General features: G+C 38.5%; 1 protein-coding gene across 2 annotated transcripts in view; it reads right to left on the bottom strand.

The window, feature by feature from the left end:
• Positions 1-1,048: 1,048 nt before the first annotated feature.
• Positions 1,049-14,844, bottom strand: part of LOC132705169 (POU domain protein 2-like) — a 100,906-nt gene continuing 87,110 nt past the window's right edge. The window contains exons 5-8 of one of the 2 annotated variants that reach the window (XM_060675608.1): positions 13,429-13,544; positions 6,664-6,918; positions 6,513-6,572; positions 1,049-5,428 (exon numbers count right to left, since the gene is read on the bottom strand). In XM_060675608.1, coding sequence (XP_060531591.1) covers positions 4,532-5,428; positions 6,513-6,572; positions 6,664-6,918; positions 13,429-13,544 — 1,328 coding nt within the window. In that variant the 3' untranslated portion in view covers positions 1,049-4,531. The remainder of the gene's footprint in view (positions 5,429-6,512; positions 6,573-6,663; positions 6,919-13,428; positions 13,545-14,844) is intronic. The other variant, XM_060675609.1, reaches the window with a different exon arrangement.

Here is a 14,844-nt window from a genome sequence, read left to right as displayed (position 1 = left end):
ATTTTGCGTATATATTGCGCAACCAAGGTAATTAAATAATTTTTCGGATTTGATAACACGTTAACATTGTTAACATGAAATTTACGGTGATTCACCCACCATTCAAAAGTTTGACATTAACGCGGTCTAAGAAATGGTAACTTAAGAAAGTGTTTCGAATTGTTTAGACATGAGCATGAACACGGTATCACATTAATGAACTATATACTAATGAGAGGCGGTACCGTTCGTGTTCCAAACATTTCCGTGGATAGTCAGAGCTGGAACGACGTGAGGAAAGCTCTCGGCGCGGCTTTGGAATAAGAATGCTACGTAAAAGAGGTATTTCGCGGTTTCGAACCATCGTAGTGAATTTTTTTTTATACTTGTCCGTGTCTTAGAAATTAACGGAGGTCGTGGGGATTGCAGAACGCCACAAGGATTTTCATCTGGTCGAGTTTATTTCTCAAGACTATACCTTTATTGTGTGAATGATTGTTGCTTATACTTTTAAGATTTGTATCGAATTTAATTAACTTTATTATTGTGTCCGTTGCATGAAAGCAATCGATTTTTTTCTCTAGCTGGTTCTGGTAAATGTTGAGACTAAAATTGCGTTCAATCATATAATAATGGCGGTTTGCATTCGAAAACGGGGTGCAACACTGGTTGCATAATCACGGAACAGAAAATTGGCAAAAGTATTTAGACGTTTTAAGGTTATACTTAGATTTAGAAATTTAGATCAGAGTGAGTACATTCAATGACCGGTGAGCGTTGGCGTTGCGCGACAACACACAGCGTCGCTTTGTTTTGGTTTTTGATCGAATCTCAGGCGATAGCGCGACACAGCAGTAGAGTAATATACAAAATATATTGCATTTACACTTCCATTTTTGTGCGAAAGTTGCATTAAAGGCAAGCATTCGACGAAACTGTTCCCCAAAAACAAAAATAAGGGGGTATGTGTGAAGCTACAAAAGATGCATTGTGTATTTGATTCATAAGCTCTTCACTACAAATTAATAGTGAGTGTCAATTTTTAAAAATATCATAGGCATGTAGAGTATACAATGACAAAGTGCCATACAATAAAAAATCAAAATTTCGTAAGCATAAAATACATATACATCTGAAATAACATTTCTTACGAGAAAAAGTTAGGGATGTTAGTGTTACTTTTTTATACATGTCAATTAATGAACCGGTACAGTACTTAGACAAGGTCTGGCTAGTAATAAACACTTATATTTTTGTGGTAAACTATGCTGACAGTGATTTAGCTTTGTTAATTTAAAATGCGACTAAACGTGGCATTTTATTGTAGTCGCCTATGACAATCGGTTATACACCAAAAATTAGCATCTGCCTCAACCTGAGGCGACTGTTTTTTGCGAACTTCATTATCGCAAGTAATAAAGACGCTTGTTGAATGCAACCATCGACCGAAACTGCCAATTTTCTGATGTACGCGACGAATAAAACGAAACGAAGATACGAATGGATTTCTTTAATGAAAATAATGTACACGTTTATTGCCTAGACCACTGTATAGTACACACATCTGAATAGGGTCTTTTACTCGTCGAGATATAAAACGAAAAAATCCAGGCCGGCATGTCTGGTTTCCCCGCGAGCATCGGAAAACGACACGTCGACATTTTCACTATCGGGACAATACTTGTATACTTGATTCCGTTAAGGTCTATGTTACTATATTACGTAAACATGTATACTACACACATATACCTACTATAAAACCTATCTATACGAACGTTATACAAATGCAAAATATAAAGGGTTTTCGGCGTGCGGGACACACGCCCTCTAGTATTACACATTGATATGAAGTTTTGTTAGTGCCGTGCCGGAATGCTGGCACATTTAATCACTAGATACGCTATCAAAAGGGTTCAAATCGTTAATTACAGAGCCGATTTTTGCTTTTCTCGCCGTAAACTTCAAAAAGAATTGCCTAAATGGTCTGTGTTTCAGCGCCATAAACGGTAAAAAAACTATCAAAAAAATTTCAACTAGGTTGCCCTAGGGGTGGAAGATCTATTTCTCGTTATTCTGCAAAAAATCAGTGATTGAACAGACAGGGTTTCCCGGCATCGGGCACAAGGTAAAACGCTCACAGTTAAATCGTATGTTACAGTGGAGTCGATATGTGGGTGGGAAGTTGGGGTTCTCGAAAAAACCGATCTGTGAGCATGGGTTCGCGATATACGTTGCGATTTACGATTTGCGGGGAGAAGGAAAGGGTTTGAGGGGGAAATCGTAAAATAACCGGGCACACTGACCGTAAATATATGTGTGTGCGCGCGAGTTTTTTGGAAATACTGTGGTTATACCCTATTCGTCGGTAAAGTGGGTCGACAAACTACCGATCACTATAATCCGCGGTCGTACCGTCATTATTACACTTATAATTTTAAGTTAATATGTATCAACAACTAAATAACGTCATAGGAACTTTCTCGGAAATGAAACACGTCGCTTGGTCCTCCCTTAACAAAAAAAGACCCATTAAAAACGTCGTTTTTGCAGCGTGGTCCATCACGACCGCGCCGAAGATTAATCTTAGAGTCTGCAAAACGACGACATCTTGCCAAATGTCGATCGATGATTGGCACACAGAGCATTATGGTTCTCGAGATTGGGATTTCTGCACAGCTCGACCTGAATATATTCCCCTGGTAGATATTATGATTATTTTCATTTTCTTTAATCTTGAAGGCACGTTCGTCACGGACCATACTGTGTATAACGCGCCGCGACCGCATCCCACGACGGGGCGACCTCTGCCGATCATTCCAGAACGGTCGGCCGTCCTGCGCGATTATGCAGTGCGGCGCTTAGCCGGTAGATGGCGGGCGCGTGTCCATATTGATAAAATCGAGGGACCCTGTAAAGCCGAACCACGCCTCTCGCCATCTTGACTCGCCGATTTTCCCCGTCCGTGGCGGCGACAGCGTCACGGACGACCGTCGCAGTAAGAGGGCCTGTCAAATTTGACGTTTCTGTTTAGAAAAATGGGAGAAAATGGCTGATGAGACTATTTACGCTTAAGTCACAGGGTATTTCTGTAAGGTATGCTCCGACATATTTCTCAGAGTAAAGTGAGAGTATTTTTAAGTTACAGAGTGTCAAAAGTTCAATTTGGTTTTAGTTGTTCATAAATAATTTTTGCTCTGTTTTGGGATACATTGCATTTAACCTCTGGAATGTTCTTCCGATTTCCTTTATGCCTTCGTCCAATTTGACAGGAGACGGCAGTCCGTGTCGCCGTAGAGTTGGAGACAGCCGAAAAAAAAATAACGCCAAGTTTTTTTCGTCATTGTCGTATCGAATTCGACCCGTTTTACCCCTAGACTGAAATATTCTATATCTAACTTGCCGCCGGAGGGAGGGAGGGCGGGGAAAACCGGCACCACCTCACGCGCAACAAACGTAAAACAACGAAGACGCGAGAATAAAATTGTATGTACACCATTATATTACACGTAAAAATACAATATAGAACGATCACTGCAGTGTTTATTTAAAAATAAAACCGTTTGTACAAAGGGGCCTGGGGCGACGGCGCCGTTGTACGCGCCGGGAGGTCGCAGAGGCGACCTTGGACCTCTGAAAACATACGCGCTCGAATTTAACGTGTGGCAACGCCGCGTTTAGTACCCCGCGGCCGCTCAAGGATGTAAAAATTCGTAAAAAGATTTGTTAAAAAAATATGTAAATAATATAGTAATTTTTCAACTGCGATTTCAATTCCAACGAGGTCGTTTATTGGTTCATTTTTTTGCAGGTAGTTTTAATATGTAAAATTTGATTCCAAATAACTTTTCTTTTAATGACGTTATTTCTGTTTTGTTTTTCAAACAATATACGCATTTTTTTTCGTCACATTTCAGTTAGTTTTTTAGAGATTTTAAGGCGATCGTGTGGGTCCGAGATACCAGGTGCCAACTTAAGATAATGAATATTTGACAAAAATTGTGTACCATTTACTTATTTGAATTTTTGGATTACGCAACTGAAAACATTGTTTTTGTTTGACTTTTTTTTGAGATAGAACGATTAAAAAAAACCTAAACAAAAAGTCAGCGCTGCATATTTTTTTTATCCAAAATGTCAGTTTGAAAGTCTTCCCAAACGCGACTAACATTATTTGAATCTGGAGTACTAAATTAGCACTTTGTTACCGTCTGGTAAAAAATCTGCTGGATCATTAAAATATTTATAAAAACCCGTTTTTTAAAGTTCGACACCCTGTAGCTCAAATGCTATCTCGCTGTAGAAACATTTGCACCCGTCTGCGTTTAAACCTTTGCGGGTACATCCCCGGAGGTCCGTCCGCCGCGACCAGAACGCCCTCTGCATTTGATATGATTAAAAAATCTTTCCTCTCCGCGAAAGACTGAACCAAAGTGCTGCCTCCTTCGCCGCGTCGAGCACCGCCACACTCTCAAACGCCGCCCCCCGACCGGGGGAGCGGCGCATTGCACGCGCCCTACTCCAAGTAGTGGTCGGCGAAAAAATTGACGTGATGTCATTCCTGCTTGACCATAACGTTCGGGTTAAAACTTTGGTGGCTCGAAGTCACAAGCGACAAGGGACTCGGCGCGAGGTTATTCGCCAGGGCATACATCGAACCTGGAGGCGGGTTCGCCGTCGAGCACGGCGATCCCATCGCCGCCGGGGGTGGGTTGATCCTCTTCTCCTTCTGTCTCCTGTTACAGAACCACACCCTGACCACTTCTTTCTCCATGCAGAGGCTGTCGGCGAGCATCGAGATCTCCTCCGAGGTCGGTTTCGGGTTTTGCATAAAAGCCTTCTCCAATGCGACGCGCACGCTTGTCTCTATCGACGTGCGTTTCTTGCGTCTGCGCCCTATCGTCTCTGGTGTCGTCAGGGGGTTGCACAGAGCGCCCGGATTGGCCAAGGTGCTGTCAGCGTCCTCTAACCACTTTTGTAGTAACGGTTTCAGCTTACACATGTTCTTAAAGCTGAGGTTCAACGCCTCAAACCGCGATATCGTCGTCTGCGAGAAATCGTTACCGTAAAGTTTGCCCATTGCTAGACCCACGTCACCCTGCGTGAACCCCAGCTTTATGCGACGCTGCTTGAACGTTTTCGCGAACTGTTCCAGCTCTTCCAGCTCGACCGTTTCCTCGGTCGAAGGTTCCATTGTCCGCGACGAAGGTGTTTTCAGATGCTGGGGCGTGAGACCCCCCGAGCTGGGGGTGCTGGGCGTCAGCATGCTTGCGGGGATTCCGTGCGCGTTATTGGGGGGCGTGGTCTGCGTCTGCGGCAGCTGCGTGGTCTGCGGAACGCTCGTGTTTAGTTGGTTCGCGTTCTGTTGGTGTTGGTGCTGTTGCTGTTGCTGCTGCTGCTGTGCCTTCTGCAGCTGCTGCAGCTGTTGCGCTGCCTGAGCTATTTGCTGTACCTAGAACGGGAGATGATTGACCCGTTGTCTATAATCGAGACTATCGTATTTATATCCAAATGAGACCGGACAAAGCGGCGAAGACTACACGTTTTCCCCCCTCTTAAAAGTTGCAATGAAAATTGTTCGACAAATTAAACACCCGACTCTATTGAACAAGTGAACGTCAAACTCTCGAAATATGCGTTCAAGATCTCGAATAGGACTAATAAGTTGACTTCGGGCACAGGGTTATTTACGTAGATGCGGTCTGTAAGTTGTTGGTATATATTGGGCACTAGACCATTGAAGATTCCCAGGTTAATACAACGCTCATTGATGCGGTTGACACTGAGGGTGTCAATAAAGGCGTTAAGTATGGATATTTATAAAAAACATTCTTCTGAAATTATAACATTTCTCGAGCTTCAAATTTCGTCCGCGACTAGGGTAAGGGTTAGACTGACCGAAATGCTGGACGCAGAACGAATGACATTCGTTCAAAATTTGAACTTTCTTATATTTTTTGATGTTTTCCCAATGACGTTCTATAATTCTAAAAACCGAAAAATACGCATTCGTTCGGTCCTCGTTTCGTCCACAACATTTGAAATGTAACGTTGATTGCCTAACTATTACGCCTCGCCGGGTCTCTTTAGATATAGTCCATTGACATTACTTAAACTAAAAAAAAAATGCGCAGTTCTGTCATTTGGGGGTTACACAAATATCGGTGTTCCCGTTCATAAGGGATCAAAAAATATGCAGGGCAATTAGTAGATCGGTGAAAACATTAGTTGCCTCTGCACAGACTTCTGACTGACTAAACCTATGTGCTAACAATCTGTACCACTAATATTAACAACAAACTTTCTGCGTACGTCAAAAGCTGTTGTGAACTTCAAACCATAGGTTTTAAGCATTTCTGATAAAAATTCAATATCAATGCTGCGATTTTTTGATAGGTCGGGGATGATCTGGAACTGTCCACCAAATGACAAAACTTAAACTAATCATTACATGCAACGTACACTTTTCGAGCGAAGTGCGCTTTGAACATGCTGTGTTAAATTTAGAACGCTAATGACTCGGACTTGCAACGCACCTGAAGCGAATGCGGAGTCCTGGACGATAAGTTCGTCCTCGGAAACCCCTGAAGAAATCCCTTTAAGACAAGAACATCCCGTTAAGAACACGTAAGCTGATGATAGATAATTCCCGCCGACAGTGCCCAAAACGCGACAAGGATTACTCACCTGGTTCTGCAGGAAGAACTGAGCTTGGGGATTGATCTGGTTACCGCTCGCTTGCTGCAACATGGCGAGCTGCTGAAGCTGCTGCAGACTCTGAGGGTTCTGGAACGCCTGCAGGCTGCCCAGCATTTGGAGGGGGTTGCTGAAGATGCTGCCGAGACCGCCCAAGGCTGCCAGCGCGGGCGACACTCCCGCTCCCGCGTTCGGGATCTGGGGCGGCGTCGGTATTCTGGGCTGCTGGTCACCGCCTCCCGTGACCTTTACATAAAGTAAAATACATTACGGGAACGTTCGCAGGGTTATTGACCTCAATATAATTGTGCGGTCAAGTTGGCAACTAGAGTAACTAGAGTAGTTAATGTTAATAGTGCTGGAACGATGTGTACCTTTCATACTAGCTGATTAAAAACTGGACAAGGAATCTGGTATATGACACTGAGTGTTGGCGTGTTGGAGCGATCAATGAGAAAATCACGGCCCAGAATTGTAGCTCTTCTGTGACCAAAGTTCCGCGGGAGAAAATCACAACCACCTGTTCTGTGGTTGATGACGATCAGATACTTGATCTTCCGTCATCAATGCGTCATAAACGAGTAGTTTACAGACTTAAGACCAAAGATAGATTGATAGTATCCATTGGTAGTATAAATGTTAAAAGTATATCAACAAGAATGTTTAGGTCATCGAAGAATGATAAAAACATATATATATATATATATATATATATATATATATATATATATATATATATATATATATATTTGAATTCAAAGGATATCGGGTAGCGGTCCGTGGTTAAAATAAATTTTATAAGTTTGAAAAAATTTGTCTTTGTAAGATTAGTGTGTTCTTTTATCTTTTTCCATTTATTATCCAAAATCTGATTTAACACCTATTTTAGTTTCAATTCAAAATTCTACAAACAAATTTTTGGTACCCCAATGCGTTCTCCCATCAGTCCAATAATTGCTACCCTAGTATTGGACCATTTACTAGATCAAATTATACCCAAATTACCGTTCAAATTACCTTTTATTTATAAATATGTTGACGATCTTCTTTGTGCGGTACCATATGACCAAACAGATATAACCTTGAGTATTTTTAATTCTTTCGATACCAACCTACAATTCACAATTGAACATGAAAAAGACTCCTATGTCCCCTTCTTAGATACCAAGGTTATTAGAACTAACAAAAATGAAATTATTTTGGATTGGTACCAGAAAGAAACTGCCTCAGGTAGATTTATTAATTATTATTCCTCTCATCCACAGAACCAAAAATATAATACAATTATAGGCATAAAAAACAGAGTTACACATTTGAGCCATGACAGTTTTGTTCAAAATAACCTGAAAAAAATTTTCAACGTTTTTGTCAATAACGGATATCCAAAACATATACTTAAGAGATTAATCTATAACTCCAACACAATTGACGGTCCAACAGAGGAACCAGACGCTCGGATGTGTTACAGAAAGATACCTTATATTAAAAACCTCACAGAATCTATCATAAATATTTTCAAAGAATTCAAGGAAATAAAAATTGCTAAATATAATACTGAAAAAGTCTCTAAACTTTTTTCTAGAGTGAAAGATCCAACTCCGCTACTATATAACTGTAATGTCATATATCGATTGTCGTGTTTGGGTGGTCAAGGCTGTTATATTGGACAGACCTCACAGTGGTTAAAACAACGTTTAACACAGCACAAAAGTGATTGCCGTATTCATAAGAATACTTGTGCAGTGGTTGAGCATTACATAAAAACAGGACATGAATTTGACTACAGCAATCCAAAAATTTTGCAATGTGTCAATAATTATAAAGCCCGATTGTTTCTTGAAATGTGCCATATTAACAAAAACAAAGATTCAATTAATTACAAGTCTGATACACAACAAATAAGCAATATATACTGTAACATTTTTCAGTTAAACCACAGATAATGTAATGTTCGGCCACCGAGTAGCGTATTCGCGTTACGTTGTTGATCCACGGAGTAGGTTATTTTGATGCCCCTTTTTTTGTCATTATTTAGATCGATTGTTTTTTTTTTTTTTGATTGTTTTTTTTTTGTTTTTTTTTCGCTACCCCCGTTAGCGCAACTTTTGCCTACCATTATTAAGAATTGTATACTAAGTGTTTATCCGTTTGTTTCATTATGTCGCTTCGTTCATTTACCTTAACTGTAAAGTATGGTTTTTGAGGAACTATGTGGTAGACTCTAATTTTGTAAGTATTTCTCACGATTGTTTTAATTGTCTGTTATATAGTTTGACCTGTTGTTTTCATTAAATTTTAGTTCACTCCTGAAGAAGTCAACAAATAAATTGACGAAATATTGAGTGTTAAAGAAAAAAGGAGCTTTCTATTTTAACCACGGACCGCTACCCGATATCCTTTGAATTCAAATAAGTTTAGTACGGTCGATATAAGAAGAAATTCCAAGTGTTTATATATATATATATATATATATATATATATATATATATATATATATATATATATATATATATATATATATATATATATATATATATATATATATACATACAGTGTAAAAAGATAACCTTCTATCAAGGTCATATACAGGCCAACGAATTTCTCAGAAATCCATCGTTCAAATTTGCAGCAGTTACAAAGTAAGACCGTGTGAAAAATAATGGTAGCCACTGCCGGTTCCGGAAGCATCTAAGCCTAATGGGAGTGAAAGAAAACACTGACTGCAGATTTTGCCAAGAAGAGGAGGAAATAGCGACACACATGCTATGCCAATGTGAAGACTTATTAACAGTGCGTTTTCATCTGCTGGGAGTAACCAAATGCCAAGGAGCCAATATAATAATAATAACTAAACGGTTTTCGCATATAGGTTATTAAACGTTCGAAATCGACTAAAACTGCTGTAGCGCATAATAGCGCAAATTGACGAATTCGTCCCGTCGCATCTGTCTTAAGGTTGTCTGTGGCCGAAGTGAAATTTTCAGCAGGGGGACGGTAATCAGACGCTAACGGGTAATTATCATACGCGGGAATATACATCGAGCCTAACAAACCGTGTCGGAACACATTAGCATGTAAATTCACGAGCCATTAATTTTACGTCGTCTCATCTCTTGGACTAATTGACTTAATAAAATGATCACCGCTTTCCCAACTCGCGTCAATATATCACGCGGTCTAATATACTGGCATTAGAATAAAATAATACAAGGGGTGTTATCGAATTGACATCAAATAATTGAACAAGCGAATGATACGGTCCTTATATTATTATACAGTAAACTCCATTTATAACGTACATGGGATATAACGTTCTTCCGGGTATTACGAACATATTTTACTAGTCCGGCCAAAATACTCTTGATTTTATAAAGATAAAGATATAAGATAAAGCTCTTTTACCATGATTTCAAGTTCGAAAATCCGAAAATATAACAATAAGTGGTTCAGTTCTGAAATCGAAAGCCGAAGAATTAGCCAGGGGATTACAGGCTGAGGATTTTAGTTATTCTACAGGTTGGCTGAAACGTTTTCGTGATAACATAAACGTCGGAAAAATTTCTGGTGAAGCAGGAGATGTTAACAAACAAGCTGTGCTGAACTGGTTAGACGATAAGTGGCCTAGTATTGCAGAAAATTCCTGCTCTGAGGATATTTTCAATAGTGACGAGACTGGGCTATTTTACAAGATGACTCCAGATCGTACCCTTATATTTAGAGAAGACGATGACTGGGAGGTTCCTCTAAGTAATTCGTTGCGCAATAGCGGCCAAGATCTAACCAACATAGAAATGAATCTTCCTGAGCTGGATATCCCAACTGTTGATGATAATTTAATAACAACGGAGTTATTAACGGATAATGATAATATTACTGAAGTTTTACAGCCAAATGATCCTCAAAGCTCTGGTAACGAAAGCGACGATGATGTTCAACAGTACCCAGTCATTCTGAATAGGTTTGTGCAGCTAAAATTATTACAATTTGTTGATATTATGCAAGCGTCCTGGGAGGTTGAGAAGCACATCGAGAATATGAAATTTGTATTGAAAAAAAATAAACAAACAAAAAATAACGTTGTTTTTTACTCGAAAAGAGTAAAGTATGTCTTTTTACTTGTATGTTGTAACGTTTGTATGGATAAGTTTTTAGTTTAGGTAGTTTAGTTTCCTTCGTTTTTTAGTACCTATATTAGTGTTTATTAGTTTTCTATTTTTAAATATAAAATGTGTACCTACATTTTTTTTATAGCGTACTTCCGCTATTTCCTAGAGGGTACTTTAAAACCGGAGTTCACTGTATTTGGTTAGCTTGAGCGATTGCTCCTAGTATATTAAACTGCGTTAAGCATTTTTGTTGTTAAAGACATTTAATTTCGAAAATGTTTTAACACCTCTACCATTCAAAGGTGGAGCCAAGAGCATTAAATAAACTAGATTTTAATTTGTCACACCTTTAAAATGGTACTCCGTCAAACTACCTATATATTTTTTTAAATTTCTAAATCAGTTCGTTTCCCTAATAACATACATTTAAAGCTCTTGAGCGATTTTGGAGATAAAAATTAATTTTTTGGAAATAATCTTTCAACCGTTTTAGATAAAAATCTGAAATTTTGTTTGCGGCTTATCAGTAGGCTGTTGTATCATATTATAGCATGAGATTTAAGCCATCGCATATAAAGTGTTTAAAAAAATTATACATATTTTGAAAAATATTTAAATGTAAATTAAGCGTCAATTTTAAATACTGTATTTTACTGCGGCAATTCTTGAACTAAAAGAAAAACATAGCATACTTATTTTGAACCGTTTTGGGATTATACTACACTGTTTTAGTCACATAGCTACGAAATATTTATATAGGTGCCTCGCCGATACTGATAATACACGAACTCTTGAAGCGACGATTAAAAAAGGTACTGACCCTTCGTTTTCAACCAATAAGACCTACGGCGGCGTTCAACAACCAACATGGTCGCTGACAGTTCGTCAGTTATACAGGTTCGGTGTAGATTTTGCATTATACGGCAGTATTTTCTCAAATTAATGCCGCGATTTCGTTAAATATTCTGGAAACCAATACACGGAAAATTATTCCATCTCTACTAAAATAACATGGCCGCCTGCGGTGCATCAATTTTTACTGTAATATCTATCTAATTGATATACGGTTTTATGTGGTGATGATATGTTTTGACAATTAAATTAGAAACTATTTATGGTTTTAGTTTTGCATAACGATTTACTAACATAATAAACAAAAATGGAGTATCTGTAACCCAAAAGTGTGAGTTTCTTCTGTTGAATATTTATTTATTTTTAAATTTACTCATCAGTCCAAATAATTCTCTTTAAATAGTTGGGTTGAAGAAATTGTAGGGTAATTATGCATTTTGTTTGTTTTTAGAATTCATTCCTATCGTGTGAAAATTCCAAATTATAAGTAGTAGTATATTATGCAACAAGTGCGGTAAACGGCATTTGACTCACGAGTTTGTTTGACACGAGCGGAGCGAGTGTTTAATAAACGAGTGAGTACATTTTAGCAAAACACGAATACATTCACTGACATGACTGTCAGAATTGACAAACGTCAAAATTCAAAGCGTGGGAAATATCTCCGAAAACATCCGATTGCTTCCAAATCCGTGCGGTAAAATCCCGGAAATGTCCGAAGTGTCTCGGATCCATGGGCAGCGAAACTAACGTGGTAAAGTGACGCTTCCCGCACGCTAGACCGATGTGTAATTAGGTATTTTACAGACGGGAGTAGAAAAAATTAATTGTTTGATAAATATTATCTTATTGAACTGACAAACCATATCGCCATGATTTACTACTAAAGCAACCATATTTGCTTAATTGCATTAAAATGTGCATAAACTTGTGATACAGTATTTCCTTGGCAAGACGTAAAGAAAATTTCAGATTTACACCTCAAGTAATTGAAAGATAGATAATTATTTCCATGATCGATGCTTTTCGCAAAATTTTCTAAAAAATAAAAATTTGCATACAATCTAAAAATGTAGTAATATACAGGAAATCCTATTTAAAAAAATGAAGTTGAGGTCGCGTTCGAGTAGATGTGGCAACATTGCAATGTATGAATAAAACATAATTTTTAATTCTCTATATCATTTTCTATTCTCCATAACTTCTAATAGGCCATCGAGTTTGCGGAACCCTGTTTAGAGATTACGATAAAATGGTGAGCAAACGCGATAGACATTTTTGAAAGTTCAAAAAGTTCCACCCATTCTCTGATTGTACATAATTTTTCATCGAGAAGTACAAGACGTTGCTCCCCCAGGTTAAGCTCCCCGATGAATTTAAAGTTTCGACCCGCGCGCGCTGAGGGACAGAGAGAGAGAGAGAGAAAAAAGGGCAATCGACAACTGCGTCCGACAGTTCCGATTTATATATTATGTTTAGAACAAATGTTTATAGAAAACTAACAATCCGCTCCCGATGACCCCCGGGACCGGCTGCCAGCCCCCTAAGCAATTCGTATACAGACGGCAAATATTTAAGGGTCGAGTTTAATATCGGGTCGGGTTGTTTCGATAAAAATGTATTTTTCCACGGGACACAGAGGCATTTGATTGGCTCTCGTGCTTTCCATGTCGACGAGATAGACCACCAACCGTTGTTTAAAAAGTTCATCAAACCTTCGAAATTTGACAATCCGGCGATAGTATGGTATTGTGCGTACAAATGCTTTTTTTATGCGGATAACTACCCGAAAACTTACCAAATTGAGTGCGCCATCTCGCTCCGAGTCTAGGGAGTTTTCGTCGTTGTTGTCGTGGACGTGGTCGCCCGCAGTGCTTTGGTCGTCGTCGCTGATGTCCTGTTTGATATCGCCACCTGCGCCAAAGAGTTCTGTTCTTTTAATTCTGACTATGACCCGACATTTTTAGGTTATATTTCGGCGGTTCAATTATTTATATTATTAATATATTAATAGGTATAGACGAAAGTTATTTCGAATGTTACATTTGAAATTCAAAAGTTGTCATTGGTTCCCCATAACAGCATTTCCTCTGTATGTGGGAATTTGAAAACTTCCCTTTATTTATCGATATAGAGAAAACTGCTAAAAAGAGATTAACGGATAAAATGAATTGAGTTACGAATTATTTATGTGTTAGACCCTTTAGCAGGTAGGGGCTAAATTAACGGGGAATTTTAAATATTGTATTTTATTGTGGCAATTCTTGAACTAAAAGTAAGACATACCATAGTTATTTTGAACCGTTTTGGGATTAAAAGCAAAAAAAATGGATAATGCCATTTAAGCCACTGTTTTAGTTATATAGCTACGAAACATTTATATAGGTGCCTCGCCTTTGCCGATGATACTTCTGAAACGACGATGTAAAAAGTTACGAACGTTGTGTAATTATAACATAAATATATATAAAAAAGAAGAGAACAAAACGCCCATTTCATTTATTATTGTTCTCTATATTCGAGGTGTTTTTATACCTGATTAATTTGTATCATATAGTGAAATAAATTGCATAGGATTTCATTTCCAATAATTTAAATCCTTTTTGCTTAGTTCTGGAAATGGAGGCATATATTTCTTGTATTTTGTGGTTTTTCAACATAATCTCCATTAAACATTTATCCCAACGATAAACTATTCTTTTAAAGCCGATTTTAAAGAATTTTTGCGTGTCTCCCCTCGATCCACGTATTGATAACACGTTAGACTGTTTTTCAAATCTGGGAACAGATAACAATCACTGGGTGCAACATCGGGGGAATAAGGAGTGCAGAAGCAATTCCCATCGTAAATCGTACAAAACATCCTTGGTCTTTTCGTTTTTTTTTGCGGTGTGTGCTCAATAACATTATCCTATTGCAATTCTAATAATATTCTGCGTTAATTGTAATACTTCTCGAATACGTAAAAATAATCCCCTCGCAATCCCAGAATACAGTAAGCATTACCTTTCCAATAGAAGGTACTGCACGCGCCATAATAGAAGGACCTTATTCAAGTTTGCGCTATTCCTTGAATTGAGTTTTGATCTGAGGGTCGAAATAAGGAACCAACGTTTCGTTAATGGTTAATATTCGTTGCCAAAATTCACCATTATTGAGTTCCCTTCTGGTGCCAACAATCATGCCAGATGTCTTGAACTTGTCGTGCACCTAT

The sequence above is a fragment of the Cylas formicarius genome, unplaced genomic scaffold, assembly GCF_029955315.1.
Source record: "Cylas formicarius isolate icCylForm1 unplaced genomic scaffold, icCylForm1.1 PGA_scaffold_7__23_contigs__length_41026272, whole genome shotgun sequence".
Lineage (NCBI taxonomy): Eukaryota > Metazoa > Arthropoda > Insecta > Coleoptera > Brentidae > Cylas > Cylas formicarius.
This window is presented reverse-complemented; position numbering and strand designations above follow the sequence as displayed.